This window comes from Biomphalaria glabrata, chromosome 18, assembly GCF_947242115.1.
Source record: "Biomphalaria glabrata chromosome 18, xgBioGlab47.1, whole genome shotgun sequence".
Taxonomy (NCBI): domain Eukaryota; kingdom Metazoa; phylum Mollusca; class Gastropoda; family Planorbidae; genus Biomphalaria; species Biomphalaria glabrata.
Window position 1 is genome coordinate 14117161 of NC_074728.1, and position 18244 is coordinate 14135404.

Sequence of the window (18244 nt, forward strand, 5' to 3'; positions counted from 1 at the left end):
CGCATATGACACTCGCCCAGGCCCCCGCGCTCTGCTAAGGCCACCTCTGCGCCGAACTGCGCCGGTGGATCTAAGCCTAAGTAAGAATAGCAGATTACGTTTTTGAACACACATTTTTTATAGCAGGATAATGCACTATAGATACCTCAGAATTTGCTTTTTTTTTTTGTTTTAAATACCGGAAATAGTGCTTGGCGGCGGGGCTTTGCCCCGAACCCCGCTGATGTAGCTCTCAGCACTCCCCCAAACCCATGGCAAAGGAGGGGTGTCTTCAGTCTTTCCTGGATAACATTTTCTAGGGTACAGTAAACGTCTACCGAAAGAATGAAGGGTCAGAATGTAATAAAGATTAATTGCGTACACACACACAAATAAACATACAAAACCTCCCCCGCCCCGAAAAAAATCCTGGCTACGCCCATGACTCCCTCAATTAACGTCTCTCTGTGATATGTATGTTCACTTATGTGGAATGTTATTATTTTTTATTTTAAAAAGAGTTGTTTTTTTAATTACAACAAATTTCCAATAAGGATCAATAAAGCAGAGTCTTAGTGTTAGCATTAAAACAATAGCTCTTTCTCTCAATCTTCGTTATTAATGTGTATGTTTGTGTGTGTGTTTTGCATTAAGCTTGACAATTGCACTTTGTCGTGAGTGACGTGCGGCCTCTGACAGCTGGGGAGTAAACAGACATTTCTGTTCTGGTCTCTTACATGTTGGCTACAAATGCCTGGTGTTATTTTTCAATCAAAAGTTCTGTTTCACTGTTTTTCTAACGGTTCAAAATAAAATATGTATGTTAAACAATAATTCAATTTTGTTATCTATCAGTCTGTATCTCTCTCTCTCTATATATATACATATATAATCAATGGCCCCTTCCCCCATTCCGCCTGAAAAAAATTGTCCTACGTTCAATCTCTGGCGTTTATTGAAATATGTAATATGCTCTATGTTAATTTTTGGCTGTAGCCCCTTCATCTTATTGCATTCTACGCCTTGTAACGCTCACATTATATTTTGGACTGAACACCCCCCCATGCCCCCCCCTCCCCCATGCCCCCCCCCCCTCCCTGCTTAATTCATTTCCAATACGACGGCCTGCATTTCAACGCTCCCCTAACAAACTTTAGGCACGTGAATTCTGGTATCTGACATCCGGAGGATTTCCAGCTACCCGTCGCCTCAGCGTGGCCCTCCGGTGGAAACATCCAGAGGTGGATCTGGACAGGCTAAGAACGAGTAGCGAACCAGGCCTTCTAGCAGGTCTCCCTGGGTGAGCTTTTGTTTTTTTTATCTCACTCGGGGTGGGGATGGAACAAGTAACCTGCAACCCAGTCCAAAAAGTCCGCCACGCCGTTCCACAAAGGGGGTCGTCATCAGTACCAGGAGCCTGGAGTGGCGACCCTCGCACGGAACTGTGGCGGTTACAGTATAGGAATATGAGACAAGCTCCCCGCAGTTAGCGCTGTTCTCGACCACTTATAGCGAGTGGGCTGAGAGCGAGGACGGTGCGCTGTGTACACGGCACGGCCCGGTTTTACCAGTCAGTCAACCGATATGGTCGCCTACCGTTGGGTGCCCTCAGACAGGACAGGGGTGAAGAACCCCATGTGCAGGCCTGGTGGTTGGATAAAAGCCTTTCTAACCATCAACGGGATAATGGCGCCTCCGGCGCCGATTCCCTACTGGACTTCATCGAAGGTATCTGACATAGTTCGTCCATCTTGTTTCGATGATGACTCCTTTTGTCATCCAGGAGTTGAGGACTATGAAAATATACTCTGATTTCATATATACTCATTGTTCCACTCACGACTCATTTTTTTATCCGATGGCACAATGTCCACTCAGAACATAATGTTCCACTCACAACATATTATTCTACTCACGACAAAATGTTCCATTCACTATACATATTTCAACTTATAACAATCATCCACTCACTACACACTTCCATACACTGTTCAACTCACTACGTACCGTTTCACTTTCGACACAATTTTGAAATAATACATAGTTCCTTTCACGATACAATGTTTCACTCACGGCACAATGTTCCACCCATTATACATTTTTCAACTTATGATTTAATGTTAAAACTCACTACACATTGTTCGACTCACTTCACAATGTTCCACTCATTACCAATTTTTCAAATCACGAGGCATTGTTCCACTCACTGCACATTGCTCTACTCACTACAAATTGCTCCACTCACGACACAGTGTTGCACTTAATATATATTGTTCAACTCACCACACACTGTTTCACTATCGACACAATGTTGAACTAATGATGTATTGTTCTTTCAACGAAACACATTTTTCACTCACTACACATTGTTCCTTTTAATACACATTGTTCCACTCACTACACACTTTCCCCCTCACGACACAATGTTGAACTCATGAAACGACTCAATAATACACATTGTCTCACAATTAAGCTTTTTTTTTTGTTTCTGTATGGGTGTAATGTCTCGCTTACTTAGTCTGGATAGCGTTGCTATTTGGACAGATTCATTTTGCTTGGCTAGTAATACGTTGAATAGTCTGGCATGATCTGGATTAAAGTTGAGAACAACTATTTCGTTGGCTTGAAAGTCTTTGTTATTATCATGCACTATTTCAGTCAGATAAAAAAGGATTGGGTCTTCGAAATTATTTTTGAGCGCTCTTCTTGATTTTGGGTACACTTTTCTTTAATCTTGAGCACTCTTCTTGACCTAAGGCTCTTTTCTTTTATCTTGGGTAATATTCCTTTATATATTTAGCACTCTTTTTAATCTTGGGCACTCTTGTTAATCTTCAATCTTGAGCAGTCTGCCTAATCTTAAAACTTAGGTCATTTTTCGTAATCTTCAATATTGGGCACTCTTCTTAATCTTGGGACTGAACACCTTTTTGTTATTCTAATTACAGTTAAAGAATAAATAAATCTGAAGGTATTTGTGCACTTTTAACATATATAAACAAAAGGAAACTTTTTTGATAGACCATTGGTAGCAAAAATTAGAAAAAAGTGCGAAACTACCTTTCAAACCATGTTTTAAATGATGCCTAACCTATTGGAGATCTTCACGATCTACTCAACACTATTAAAGTTCTTAAATTGAACCTTAGTTGAAAAAAATTGAGACATATTTCGAACAATATCTTAATTCCTTTGCAATTAATCCTCGTATCAAATCTCTCATTACCTCTTGCCAGTTGTCCATTTGTGCTTGAAGTCAGTTTTTAATTCATAGAATGAACGTCTATTGCCTCATAGTTTTGTGCTACATACGAAAAAGCTTAGAAAATGTGATTCTTCAGGTCACAAAAGTGCCCACACAAGTTAAATTCCCATAGAATGGAACAAAACAACAAGATCGCTCATCAACACTTCATTGTGCACACCCGAGACACCATAAAGCTAGTTCAAGTTTTTCCGCCACGTTTGAAAATCTTTAATGCATAAATAATAAAAAAAAAAACAACAACAGCGAATAACAAAGCGTGCCGTGATAAATCGAAATGTAGCCATGACACCTTTTAGTAGTTTAGAGCACAGTTAAGGTGATGGTAGAATTGGATTTACAATAGCGCTTTGAGATCTTCGATCGCAAGGCTTTGCCCTACTTGCGCTGCATCAAAAATCAAAAGTGAAACAGTATTTCTTCCTTTCTATGCCTAGACTAAAACATGTTTTTTTCTTCTAGTGTTTTTGAAATGAGATTCAATGAAAAATACAATTTTAAACCCCGACATCCATGAATTGTCACATACTAATCTTCTGCACCGTATAAGATAAAACACTCAATTGAAGCCCATATTAGCTGCTTGTGTATGTCTTGTTCAGTGGCTCTTTGCTAAAATATTCTTTAAAAAACTTTGAATTCCCAATACCTTAATGGCTGCCTGACCTCTTGCCACTTAACCGTTACATCACAACGGAACACAGGACACATTGGCGGCATTCCACTTACGCTAAATCTTCTCAAGGAAGATTGTGGATAATACCATCGACCTTAAACCTTTGGCATTTTATCTCCATCTCTCCGCGTTGCCCCCACCACTAACCCTTATTTCTGTTCCCTTGCCCCATATCTCTTCTGCCTTACTCTGCCCCGTCCCCAACTCTACTATTTTCTATAAGCCAATGGCCCAGACATCTCCATTAGCTAGCAACACGCTTTCATGAAAGTAGATCTAATACCAGAAGATGACTATAGACACTCCTAGCAGGGTGTCCGGAACTCATCGCTTTAATCTCCCATTGTGCTACAATAATAAAACAAGAACAAAAGTGTGGCGGGCCTCTCACGTTGAATCGACATTACAAACATCTCATTACTTTATAACTATTTATTCCTTTGGTTTTGTTCTGTTGTAACATTAGATTAACAGTACTAGGTGACCGAGCCTCGCTCGTTTGAATAATTTGTTGAGGAAATATATTTACTTATTTTGGATCGGGTAAAGACTCCCCATTCGAAAAGTAGCTTTCGAGTTTTTTAGTTCTAAATGTCAATGTACATGGCGGTAAGAAAAGAAAGTCTAAGTCCCCATACAGAACACGCCGGTATGGACAGTATAGAGAGACTTATGGTTCGACAGTTACGCTGGAGAAAGCACTATCCCGTATGGGGGAACGAGTGTTTACAAATGGCAGTCCAATTTATGAGCTGAAAGGTGGTAGACGTAACAGAGATGTCCCACAAAAACGCTTTAAAGACCAGCTTAGGCACCTACTTGCTTTAACTGACATAGAAGAGGGTATCTGATTGCGGCAGGTGTAGACGGCAAAAAGAGAATCTAAATCGACCACCGGCATATAATGGTTATGTTTTCTTTGGATGTGGCAAACTAAAATGGTCAAGATAGCCTGTTGAGATGCCCTCTCCCCCCAACATAGAGATCCGACCGTAGCGCTCTGTTAATGCTATAAGCATGAAAGTTTTACATCTCATGGTCTGCATACTTCTCTAGTTCCAGTGGTTACAACATTGAGAAAACCACAGATGTGAGGCGTATGTATATGTACGAATTCCTTCAGATATCAATGTACATCTGCCAAGTGTTCATTCCCATATTTTTTTTTAAAAAGATACTTGAACTAAAGATTGTTTCCTCACTGTTAATGTTCATTCCTGTACCCCCCCCCCCTCATTCCATATGTGTCTACTACATTGTTGACGACTGCCACTTGCTACTATTATGACGTGCTACAAGACAGTGTTTCCCCCACAAAGAACATCATGGTATAGGGTATAGGATTGTCTCACCCTTACCGCTGCTATTTCACGCGTCATAAACTAAGGGAAAGAAAAAGGAAAACGAATCATGAAATATTCAGGTGCATTGATTTCAAATCCGTTCTCACTATATACTATCACTTACCCCCGACTCAAACCTCATTGATTAGATTGCATTACTTAACTACCCTATAGCTCTACCCCTGACTTACACCTCATTGATTAGATTGCATTACTTAACTACCCTATAGCTCTACCCCTGAATCAAACCTCATTGATTAGATTGCTTGACTTAACTACCCTATAGCTCTACCCCTGACTTACACCTCATTGATTAGATTGCTTTACTTAACTACCCTATAGCTCTACCCCTGACTTACACCTCATTGATTAGATTGCTTGACTTAACTACCGTATAGCTCTACCCCTGACTTGCACCTCATTGATTAGATTGCATTACTTAACTACCCTATAGCTCTACCCCTGACTTGCACCTCATTGATTAGATTGCATTACTTAACTACCCTATAGCTCTACCCCTGACTCAAACCTCATGATTAGATTGCATTACTTAACTACCCTATAGCTCTACCCCTGACTTACACCTCATTGATTAGATTGCATTACTTAACTACCCTATAGCTCTACCCCTGACTTGCACCTCATTGATTAGATTGCTTGACTTAACTACCCTATAGCTCTACCCCTGACTTACACCTCATTGATTAGATTGCATTACTTAACTACCCCATTGCTATCAAAGATATCTTTTATTCATGTGATGCACTCACATCTAGAGTATTACTTCAACCCTACATAGTGAAGTTACTTTAGGTTAATCTTTATACAATAATTATGTGTACGCTATTGCTGTCTCCTGTTCATCCTGTGTTTGTCTACTTGAGACTGTCGTACTATTCATTCAATGCCCCAATGTCGTCTTATGAAGAGCAGAAGGTACAAAATATCTAAAGATTTTCCAAAATTAGTTTCCTTTTTTTTTCATGAATAAAAACTTAATTTTTAGCATTTTCTGTTTCTTTCTTATTAGTAAAATCTGGTTCTTTTCATGAATAAAAGCTTTAGTACTTTCGTAACCATCAGAATATTTTGGATGTTTCTTCAGAGTTGAAGATAATCTACCTCCTAGTCCAAACCTCCCGCAGGACGACGGGGGATAGCAGTGAGCAGTGTATGAACAAGGGACTATTGAGACGACCGAACGAAACCCCAGCGCACGACCTTTTTCTGTATACACTTAACCTAAATAAACCTCAAATACATTTTGGCAGTTATAGTTTGTTTTTAAAATGGTTGGGAACTATTAAAGTCAGCTCGGCAGTTTGTGTTGTACTGGTTTGAGAAATAGAGAATGTGTGAAGGATTAATGGGCACCATGGCCCAAAATGGCTAGACATGTTTGGGATGTTCCTTTACAATTGAAGATTAGTACATCCTAGCGCAAACATCTTGATGGAAAGCGTGGAATGGCGGCGAACAGGTTTGGAATTCGGGATTACCGAGAGGGAGAGAAAGTGAAAATAAAATTCACTGGCGAAAAATAGGTGTGTCTGCCTGGGAGGGCGTTTATATTCAACGTAACAGAAACTAGAATTCTTGGACTAAAACTATGTTAGGGAAGCATCAAAAGTACGGGCAGTCTAATTGGACGTGAAAAAAAGATGTTCTGGCCAGAATAGACTACTATGTTCGCGAACGGTACGATGCGCAGGATACAAAAAAAAAAGGGGGGGGGGCAGGTCCGGTCGTTTTATTGGAAGTGTAAAAAAAAAAAGGAGAAAATTGTGTGTTTGTGTGTTTACTGGCTAACATAACAACAAATAGTAGAGACTTTTGGAACAAATCAACGCAAATCAACGTGCGTATCTTGTGCTATTAATGCTAGTTTAAAAAATAAACAGAAAGTTAAAAGAAAATGCTGATCGAAAATTAAAAAAGAAAGGTCAGTTTTCAAATATAGAATGCATTTGGACATTGCTAATTAGACAGTTGTCTTTCATTTCGGTGTCAAGATTTGTTTCCACGAATAAGAAATGAAGCCATTTTGCAGCTTATTACTCGTCTTTTCTCCCTGTCCACGCTTTCAAGATGGTCTCAACGAGACATTAACACTTTTTTAGGACTTCCACATGCCATTATTTTGTTTCTTTATTTAGTTTGCTTTAAGTATTATTCCTGTTGGTATGATTTTGTTTATTTAATTTGTTTTATTATTTGATTTAAAATTATTGCCTTAATAAGGCACGCATTTAATTGTAATTTATATTAATCAATTCCACTTGGCTATTCCTTATATTTTTTTTTGTATATATAAAAAAACAAGGCTATATGGTAACATTTAAATTTGTGAGAGCTACAAAGTGAAAAATCATGGAAAATCTATATCAGAAAAAGAACAATATCTTTATATATGTTTCACTTTTGCTTTATCTTTCACTGTAGTCACTCTTCTGGTAATGTCTTGTAAATACACTAACTTAGTTAATATTTGTAGGTTGTTTTTGTTTCGAAAATTAGCTTAATGACCATTTCGTACATTTCATATAACAAGAAAAACATTAAAATATTTTTAAAGACAGTAACACCATTATACAACTTTTTTGGAGCGATTTGTTTCTCTTAATAACTAATACAAGTGTAAAATTAAAAAAAAAAAAAAAAATTTTCTACCTCGCTCTATTCCTTTCTTCGGGAGGAAAAGATTCCTGGTTTTAAGCGAATGTATAGATCTACTACACATTATGATAGTCCAATGATAGACCTTTTAACCCAGGCTTAGTAGTCAATGCGCGATATGATTCTCAACATTAAAGTCTTCAATAATTTAATGCTTACATGCGGAAATACCCGAAAACGTATAGTCCGTTTACGATGAGTATTTTCTTGTTTTGTAGACACATTTTTTTTTGTGCTTTGACAAATTATCACGGTCAATCTAGATTGTTCCAGTGAGGCCAACGAGGTAGTATTTTTTTATCAACGATATACAGCAATTGTCAAATTTCTAAGAAAAATAGTTGGAGCCTTTTTAGAGATCCACCCTGAAGATTCTTCCTACCCAAAAGTTTCTACGAAGTAATGAGTTGAATAGAGGAATGGTAAAAAGGGATTGCTCCACGAAGTTCTCCCTCTCAGAAAGTCATTGCATTTGTTCCCCCACTACTTCTCTCAGTCTATCCGCTAGAAAGTCTTTTTATTGAGCTTTGCTTCGTTGGCTTCATTTCCGCTCGGCAGTGTGTTGCTCAGTGCCCTTTTCATCCTTTAGTTTTTTGTATTACAACTTCTGTGTTGTCTTTGTTCAATAGGCTCATTTTTTTGTATTACAACTTATGTGTTGTCTTTGTTCAATACGTTCATTTTTGTTTTTGTATTACAATTTCTGTGTTATCGTTGTTCAATAGGTTCATTTTTGTTTTTGTATTACAACTTCTGTGTTATCTTTGTTCAATAGGCTCATTTTTGTTTTTGTATTACAACTTCTGTGTTATCTTTGTTCAATAGGTTCATTTTTGTTTTTGCATTACAACTTCTGTGTTATCTATGTTCAATAGGCTCATTTTTGTTTTTGCATTACAACTTCTGTGTTGTCTTTGTTCAATAGGCTCATTTTTGTTTTTATATTACAACTTCTGTGTTATCTTTGTTCAATAGTCTCATTTTTGTTTTTGTATTACAACTTCTGTGTTGTCTTTGTTCAATAGTCTCATTTTTGTTTTTGTATTACAACTTATGTGTTGTCTTTGTTCAATAGGCTCATTTTTGTTTTTGTATTACAACTTCTGTGTTGTCTTTGTTCAATAGGTTCATTTTTGTTTTTGTATTACAACTTCTGTGTTGTCTTTGTTCAATAGGTTCATTTTTGTTTTTGTATTACAACTTCTGTGTTGTCTTTGTTCAATAGTCTCATTTTTTTTTTGTTATTCTTAGCAATAATTTAAATAATGGCCTTAATCTTTTCCTCTTCGTATGGCCGATTAAAGTCACTAATCTGTAGACATTTGTTTTTGTTTAAAAGCGGTTTGTTATAAAGATATTTCCATTTTATTTCTCATTTACTCCCTTGTACTGTCTCTATTTATTAGTATACCTCTATTCAACTCGCAATTTCGTGGTGACTTTTTGGTGGGTGAGTGGCAGGAACTTGGACAAAATTCGAAAATAGCTATAAATATTTTTCTAGAAATTCTAAAAATTACTAGCTCGTTGACCACAATGGGAAAACTCTAGTTTGACTTTTATAATTTTTCAAAGTAAAAAAAAAAGAAATACATTTAAATTTAGCTAGAGAACGAGAAAATATTTATTTGAACGGACTATTCGTCTTCGGATATTGACACATTAATTGAGGAGGTTAATAAATGAATGTCCAGGAACATTTTGCGCATCGTCTTTTATGTCTAGATTGAAAGACTCTCATTGGACTAGAATAAAGTGTACTAAATGTAGACATCGCTTAACCAGGATTCTTTCTCGGGTGGGTTAGGGGTGGGGTAAACAATGTTCCATTAGTTATTAAGAGAAAAACTATTGCTCTATAAGCTGTATAAAGAAGGTTTTATCTTTTTAAAAAATATTTTTAATGTTTTTTTCTTGTTGAAATTATTACGAAACTTTGGTCTCACTAAAGCGACTCTGATGCCAACAAAGAAAAAAAGGTCCTCAGCTCAGTTTGAATTAGAGATTTATATGATAATTTTTTTATGGAATGGTTCATCTAATTAGAATTTGTATATTACAATCACTTAAGTATTTAGATTAATAGATTCAAACCAATAGTCGAAAGGAGAACACTCGTTAGTTATAGTGAGTCAAATGTTAGAAATAACCTAGAAGGTATCTTATAATCACTAGAGAAGGGAGATAAATATAATGTATACAGCTTGATTGAGGATGAGTTGGCTGAGTATTAAAGCGCTTACCTCCGAACCTGAGATTCTCGGATTGAAGTCTCGATGAAATAAGGGATTTTGTATTTCGTAATGTTTAGGACGACATGGAATCTACCCTATTCTAATGGGAACCCAAAGGAAAGTCCAAGGTGGCTGATCGTTGTGCTGGCCACATGACACCCTCGTTCATTTCGGCCATAGAAACGTAATACCTTTTCATCATCTGCCCAATAAATCACAATGTCTGAAAAGGGTGCATTTTTATTGTTATGCAGCCTATAGATATATATTTATGCAGCCTAGATATAGATATGCATGTATATATGTACGTAGCCTAGATGTGAGTACATTTTTTTAAGAGAGCATGGGATAGTTTAACGGTAGTTTAAAAAAAACAACTAAACGATTTTCTTTATTTGCTTTTTGAACGTAATCTCCCCCACACCCCTCTTCGTTTTCGTGTTCTATGTTTCTTATTCTGCAACATTTGAATCACCTCTGGATTTAATCAAAGAGACCTCTTTTGAATTCTATATGCCAACATTTTTGTTTTGGCTGTTTTGAATGTAAACAATACTTCATGTTATAAATACATTGCATGTCAGACTAAGTTTGTCTTTTTATTTAAATGTGATAAATTGAATACAAAAGTTGCATTTATTTTTTTCTCTGTTAATTATGATTGGACCTCGACTAGTCTCCGTGATAAGGATCGTCTTCAACCAATGTCATCTGTGTCTGTTTGTAGTTTCTTCTTTTTTTGTTTTATAAAACTCGATACAACTTAAGTCTGTATCGATCCCTTAATATCGACCATTGCTCCTGTTACATTACTATTTCTTGACTGGTGTCTCTAGTAGCAACTGATATTATCTATTAGAAACATGCCAGAAGTTTCTGTGTCTGTGAATAGAGATCTAGTATTATTACCAGTGAGAGAAATTTGAAAATAAAGCAAAAGAGTTTGACTCCAAATGAAAGTATAGTAATTCCAATTTACAAAAACAAAATATCAGTTGTCAATTTAAAAAAAACCTGATACTCTGATATTTTAAGACGAAATTCTTTGGTTTTGGTCTAGTCCAGTTCATCATCTCTATTACTGCTTTATCAAAATATAACATCATTGAAGTGTACCGCAACGTAAAAGTTATACATCTTTGTTCTTCTGATTCACATTGCATTTTTTTTCAAAGACTTTTTATTCTCTATCATCTTCGTGGGGGATTTTGGTGTTGGTAGTATGTCTAAACACATGTACCCTTTGATACTCTAAGGTGTTGGTAGTTGTCCATGTCTAAACACATGTACCCTGTGATACTCTAAGGTGTTGGTAGTTGTCCATGTCTAAACACATGTACCCTTTGATACTCTAAGGTGTTGGTAGTTGTCCATGTCTAAACACATGTACCCTTTGATACTCTAAGGTGTTGGTAGTTGTCCATGTCTAAACACATGTACCCTTTGATACTCTAAACTATTGTCTCAGGAAAAGCACATATGTCTCATTCTTACTACAGAAATGAATGTATAACTTTTCTTTCATAGACAAAAATTACAATGTAGACTAATCTTGTCACGTGACTCTCTGACTGGAGACCAAATCTTGTGAAAAGATGACGAAGTTTCATGAACTGAAAACCTTTTTTTTTTTGGTAGCACAAGGTTGAGTCTCCACTTTCAAGTCCGACTGTTGTAAGAGAGCCATGACTTGCTCACTTGAATGAGAAGCTACTCCCGCTCCTTTCATGGCTACAGTGACATACGCTCTAGTCGTATGAGAAGATGATTTCACTTCCATGGCAGAATGGTGTTACACGACTACAATTCAACCCAACTGAACAAAAAATCGGCCAAACATAATTCTTCCAATAATGGCCTCAATTTCATCCCGTTGTAGTGCTTTTTTTTTTTTTCGATTTTTTTCCCTTGTAAAATGTTCTCGTTTGGGGTTCTTGTGATAATGTCAATTCCCTCTCGTATTTTCCGGTTTCACTGGTCATTACACAGTTTGAATACAGCCTATAAAAACTAAGCCAAGCTGTTATTATTATAAGTAAGGCTACACTTGTCTACTAAATTATAAGTTTATTGATCTCTGAATTCCTTTCCCTATATATTTTTTAAATTTTGTGAATTGATATACTATAATTTCAAAAAAAAAAAAGTACTACTTGCTGGAAAGAAAGTCTATAAGAATGCTGTCAATATTTTTTTTTTTCCTGATAGATCTATAAATGTGAACAAGAAATCATTAAAAAAACAAGAGCTCTTGTAATATTTTTTTTAAATTTTGAGTTAAACTGCTCACAATTGCATACATTTCACCCTCACCTATCCCTTAGTCTGTTGGACCATTAGGGCATCACACAAGATATGTTGACCGTCTTTCTCCTGGAAAAAATTCCACCATTTCTTTCACTTTGGATAAAATCTCTTTCAATGACAGACTCGTCCATCCTTGATGTTGTCTTCCCATCGCTTTGTCTGTCTGCCTCTTCTTCTTTTTTCTGGTACTGTTCTCTGAAGGGAGGTCTTTGCCAGCCATGAGGACCTCATGCAATTGCCATAGAATTTTAGTTTGCCTTTTTTTTTTTTACATTAGTTAGCAGGTCAACGTGAGGCTCAATTGCCGCTGTAATCATGTTTCTAATCTCTTCATTGATTATGCGGTCTTTGTATGTGATACATAAGATCATTCTGTATTATCTCAGTTCCATTGCTAGGATCCTCCCCTCAAGTTTTGCAGTCTGCGTCCAAATTTCGCATGCATATAAGAAAGTGGCCATGACCAGGGAGCGCATTGTCAAGATGGCTTTTAGTTTTAACTAGGGCATAATATACTTAACCGGGTTCCCGACCTCGGCAGGTTAATGTATATATCAGTATATTTGTTAAAAGTGGTTGACACTTTGGGGCTTAGATCCATTGTTATTTGAAAATAATTAGATGTCAAAATAAATAATTAAAAATATCGAGTTATCGCAGTTATTGAGCAAAAAATATTGCCACCATACTTCTAACTTTTGGCGTTCTCCAGGACACCATTATTTGTTGGTTAGCCTTGCCGCTCTAAGCCCATTGGAGCAGGCACCTTTGATGGAATCTTCTAATAGTTTCAGATGATTACTATTTAAAATCCAAATTCGTATAGCCCTCAGAAATCGTATTAGAAGTACTGTTTAGTGGACATCAATGTATAACTGGCTACCATAAAATTTGTATAATACTAATGTTAATTTTCTTTTTCATTATAGAATAAGATTCTGTTCCATTCTCTGACTCCAATATAAACATCAAATGTCTGGTAGCCAAAGACTCAGTGATAATAGTGTTCACATAGCGCGAATGGTTACTATTGATTACGTTGTCTATTAATATGTGAATTGAACAATTGTGTGTCCAGTTTAGTTTTGAAAAGCCTCCTTTTTGATGTCGCATCTAGGACTCTTTCTTTTTATTTTACTTTTCCGACTGGTGACTTGACACAGTCTGAATAGCAAGCATTTTGTCGTAATGGTCCTTACCATATTTCATCCTTTCTCTCACCACTCATGACCAGTGGCAGACAAGTTTTCAATCCCAGCTTAAGCTGTTACTGAGGATCAGCGGCCTGGTCTTATTTTGCCTGACTTAACTAACACAGTGACCAGTGACTGGCTAGCATGGCCTGTAGGACTAAGTGGACCGTATAGTAAGAGTTCTGGACATTATTTGTCACACTGAATACACACACACAACACAGATTTATATCTCATGATTTAGTTTTATTTTATTTTTATTCTGTTTGGGTCAGTGACAGATAATGACGTAATTGTCTTTGAAACCGATCCTAGAATCTCACTTTTTTTTGTCTCTATATTGCGAAAAAGTAGCCTAGTTGTTCCCATTGAAACATCTTAAACAATTCTATGGTATCATACGTTAAATAATCTTGTTCAACTGGATACTCCCCCTCCCCTCCTGTCTAATGACGATTGCGGGATAATTTAAGTTTTGTTTTTTAAATCTCGAAAATTGTTTCCTTTAAGGTCTCTGAAAGTTTCGTTCCCGAAGCTAATGACTGTTCCGATCAATTGAGAATACTTTCTGCTTACCAAGTGACGTTGATAAGGTACACATGCTGATATAATTGTGTTCCACCTGACAAATAAGTTTAGAAGTTGCAGCAGTGGCTTTTCTATGAACATGGTTGTATTTTGTTGAACAAAAAACAGTACATCAAAAACATTTAGCTCCAGAAGTATTATTGCAAAACCTCTGTTCAACTCGTGGAAACTGGGAGGTCTCAAAAACTTGAACACGGATCTCGAAACCGGCTCTAATGATTTTCCTAAAAATATTTACAGTTGGTGTATATCGCTGGAAGAAGAATTACTAACTTTCTGTATAATACCCTTGTCTCAGATCCATATAGATGGATTGAGAGAACCACTGCTTGGTGCATTTTTGTAGGCAGGGGAGCGATTAATTCCGCCACACTCTAACTTGGAGGCGTCCAAAATAACTACTAGCCCTGGCCAGCCGGTTTATTAACTTCCCCTAAAAGCGATGAGTCATTTGAGACTATGCTTCCCAGATATGTGAGTGTCTACCACATTTAGAGGGAGTAGATTTTATTGGGTGACTTCTGGAGCATGACTTCTGTTTTTCCTTGGTTTTATTGTTAAACCAAAAGACGCTGCAATTTACGCAAGTTAGTTGACCGCGAATTGGAGATTCTATGTTCAGTGTGAGCAAGTTACTCACATTTCCTTTGTTTTGGTATGGGATAGTAGAAATCGATGATTGAACACATTGCCGTCCGAGCGAAACCTGACGTATTTGCCTTCGTGCAGTCCTGCTTCATTTGACCCAACATTACGCCTAAGAAGATAATGAACAGAGTTGGGGCAAGTATACAGCCCTGTTTCACCCCAGTTTCTATCGGGAAATGATCCCACAGGTCACCATTGAGTTTAATCTGCCCTTTTTTGTCCCACATGAAGCTGCTTGAGAATGGATAGGAACTTAGGTGGGCAACGAGTTTTGTCAAAATTCTCCATAAGCCATCGCGACTGACTGTAAGACATACAAGATCCTAAACAAACAAAAGAATAGTCGATAAAGCACAGCCTCACTTATACAAATATAATGAATTTTTCAAATTCTGCATATAGAGCATAATACACATCACAACTAAGACATACATTTTACACAAAGTTAAAATATTATATATTTCAATCAACTGTCATCTACTGTTCTAAAAACTTTTAAAATGGTATGCTTTTTTTTTTTAAGCATCAAAAGTAATTGTATCTGTATTAGGTATTGAGCAGCTGCAATAATTGTATCTGTATTAGGTATTGAGCAGCTGCAATAATTGTATCTGTATTAGGTATTGAGCAGCTGCAATAATTGTATCTGTATTAGGTATTGAGCAGCTGCAATAATTGTATCTGTATTAGGTATTGAGCAGCTGCAATAATTGTATCTGTATTAGGTATTGAGCAGCTGCAATAATTGTATCTGTATTAGGTATTGAGCAGCTGCAATAATTGTATCTGTATTAGGTATTGAGCAGCTGCAATAATTGTATCTGTATTAGGTATTGAGCAGCTGCAATCATTGTATCTGTATTAGGTATTGAGCAGCTGCAATAATTGTATCTGTATTAGGTATTGAGCAGCTGCAATAATTGTATCTGTATTAGGTATTGAGCAGCTGCAATCATCTTTTAAAAAAAACAGCAACGGTGTAACATCCGTTTACTCCAGGCACTTTCTACTCTGAAGCCATTTAACTTGCTAATGTATCTAGACTATTTGCATCACTTGGCACAAGGAATTGTCTCTTGTGTTCGCTGTGAAATAGACTTGTGTTTGTGTCACAAGCGATTGCCAATTACAAGTGAATAGTCCGCACCGCATGTCTCCTCCATACACTCAATACACGCACATTGAAAAACTCACGGCTTAAAAAAAAAAGAAAGAAATCGCTCACTTGAACTTTAAACGAAAATTTCCGAGGGACGCTGCCGCAAAATTATGGAGAAAATGTCAGTGTCCAGGCTTTCGTTTCGGAGAAAAGGTAGCTGGAGGCACAAGGAGAAAGAGAAAGTTGAAGAGGAGACGGAGTTTGACTACTCAACCATGTCCTATCTTGGGTAAGTCAACATTATATGTTGTAACTGTGCAGTCAGTAGATGTCAATGATGTGACAGTGAAGCAGCCAGAGCCTTTGTGTTTGTTCGGGGGGGGGGCATGCTTGTGCGTCGTTTTGTCTATGTGAACAGATTGGACACTTGTATAATTGATTTCACCAAGCAACAAACAAAAGCTATTGATTTGAGTGGGAAAAGAAGAATAGATAGCAACGAATGTTCATTTTTGACTGGCACTTTGGTCAAATAGGTATACAACTTTAATCTGTACATAGAGATAGCAGAATGAGGATAAATATGTAGTACCATTGAAATACGTCACCGCCGGTATATGTTTTCCTCTATCGTTTGGATGATGACAGTAACTTGACATGTTGCACTAATTACATCTAAACAAAAGTTGTTCATTTTGTAAAAATAAAATATGTTCTGTGCTTGAAATCAATGTCATCTACATTATTTTAGTAGGTCTTTGACTTTCTGTCAACAAACATTGAATTTTCTTGATTCTTTTATCAAGCTCAATTAATGTTCTAAATTAGATCTACGTAGTTGACTTGTATAATCTACATAATAAATAACATTCTATCTGCACCTGGCCAGAAACATGCGAGTGATCATCGTGATGGACACAAGACACCCTCGTAATACACCCATAATGGAAACCAATAAACTCGGCTTTAGCTACCTTATAGATTTCCGAGTATGTTTGAGACTTTTCAAGTCGCCCTGTAGTATCTCATCAGCTTCCCAAAGGTAGAACTGTGTGTGAGCAGCACGAGGAAATAGACGTTAGGAAAGAAGTCAGTAGAGCGGAACTAATGGTTTTGTCGATCTAAGTCTGACATCCATCTGTTGCCACACGCGCCATTGTACACAAGTTAAGTGTTTGTTCATAATGTGTGTCACAATGGGATCGATGCAATTCTATCTCCATTGTTTGACCTCTTGTTTTCTTTCACAGGAAATGAAAAACAAAATATATATGCAACTGGGCACGTTTTTATTCCCCTCTCGGCATTAAAAAAAAAAAGTTTTTTAATTCTACTAAAAAATTAAATTGCCTAAAAGGAAACTTGTCTGATTGAATTGTTCCTTTTTTAAAAGAGCTCTTTTTCAGCCATTTTCCAAAGCTATGGCGAGATGGTTGTTATACTTTTCAGATGACGTAAAACACATACACAACATGTTAACGTTTAAATCATTTCTTTTTAGCACAACTGTTTTTTTTTTTTTTTTTGTTTTTTTTGCAATCCAATTTTCGCCTCAATAACTCAGCATCAAATGTTGCATACCAGCTCGATGACAACACACAGCTCAAATTAAAAAATCAACCAAAATAATCATTCAATTGGTCGTTGTTAATTGTGTTTTTATATAGAAAATGTTATGTGGGGAGATAAGACTGTATATTAAATTTTTTAAAAATAATAACTCATTATGTATCTTTCTTTCACACTGTATCTTTTTACGGCGATTGGCAATGTATAAATTATATCAAAGATTATAGGTATATTAATCAATTATACAGATTACTTTGTACTGGATTTGTTTATTAACATTGTCTTAATTACCACTTTCACAAACGATTCTTCCTTTTATAAAAGGGCTATTACATAATTGAATGTGAAACAATAGATACAGTCATACACAATTAAGATTTAAAAGGCGCAAATAATATATTGTTACGACTCTCCTACTATCAAGGCTCTCTTCAAACTGCACCACACGACACAACGAACTTAAAGAACCTCACAACTCAGGGCTCCAAAGTATCAGTCAGTTTAATTTCAAATGCATCGCAATTGGCAGCAACATTAACGCTGTCTTTACAAAAACCTAGTCTTGCTCCGCACTGACTTCACACACCGTGCTGGTTCTCGCCTCCTACTGGTCAGATTGCGAGGTAACGTGAAGTGTCGTGAAGTGTCTTGACTCAAACACACTTGC

General features: G+C 36.7%; 2 protein-coding genes across 6 annotated transcripts in view; both read left to right on the plus strand.

The window, feature by feature from the left end:
* Positions 1–6525, plus strand: part of LOC106070819 (uncharacterized) — a 33361-nt gene extending 26836 nt beyond the window's left edge. Inside the window, exon 3 of the mRNA XM_056017301.1 lies at positions 6369–6525. The gene's annotated coding sequence lies outside the window, so the exon portion shown is untranslated. The remainder of the gene's footprint in view (positions 1–6368) is intronic.
* The window catches only part of LOC106079129 (NAD(P)H-hydrate epimerase-like), a 93021-nt gene that overhangs the window by 7607 nt on the left and 67170 nt on the right, over positions 1–18244 (plus strand). Inside the window, exon 2 of one of the 5 annotated variants that reach the window (XM_056017303.1) lies at positions 15882–16297. In XM_056017303.1, coding sequence (XP_055873278.1) covers positions 16179–16297 — 119 coding nt within the window. In that variant the 5' untranslated portion in view covers positions 15882–16178. Of the gene's footprint in view, positions 1–15841; positions 16298–18244 lie in introns of those variants that run through there. The other 4 variants (XM_056017302.1, XM_056017305.1, XM_056017306.1 and 1 more) reach the window with 4 other exon arrangements.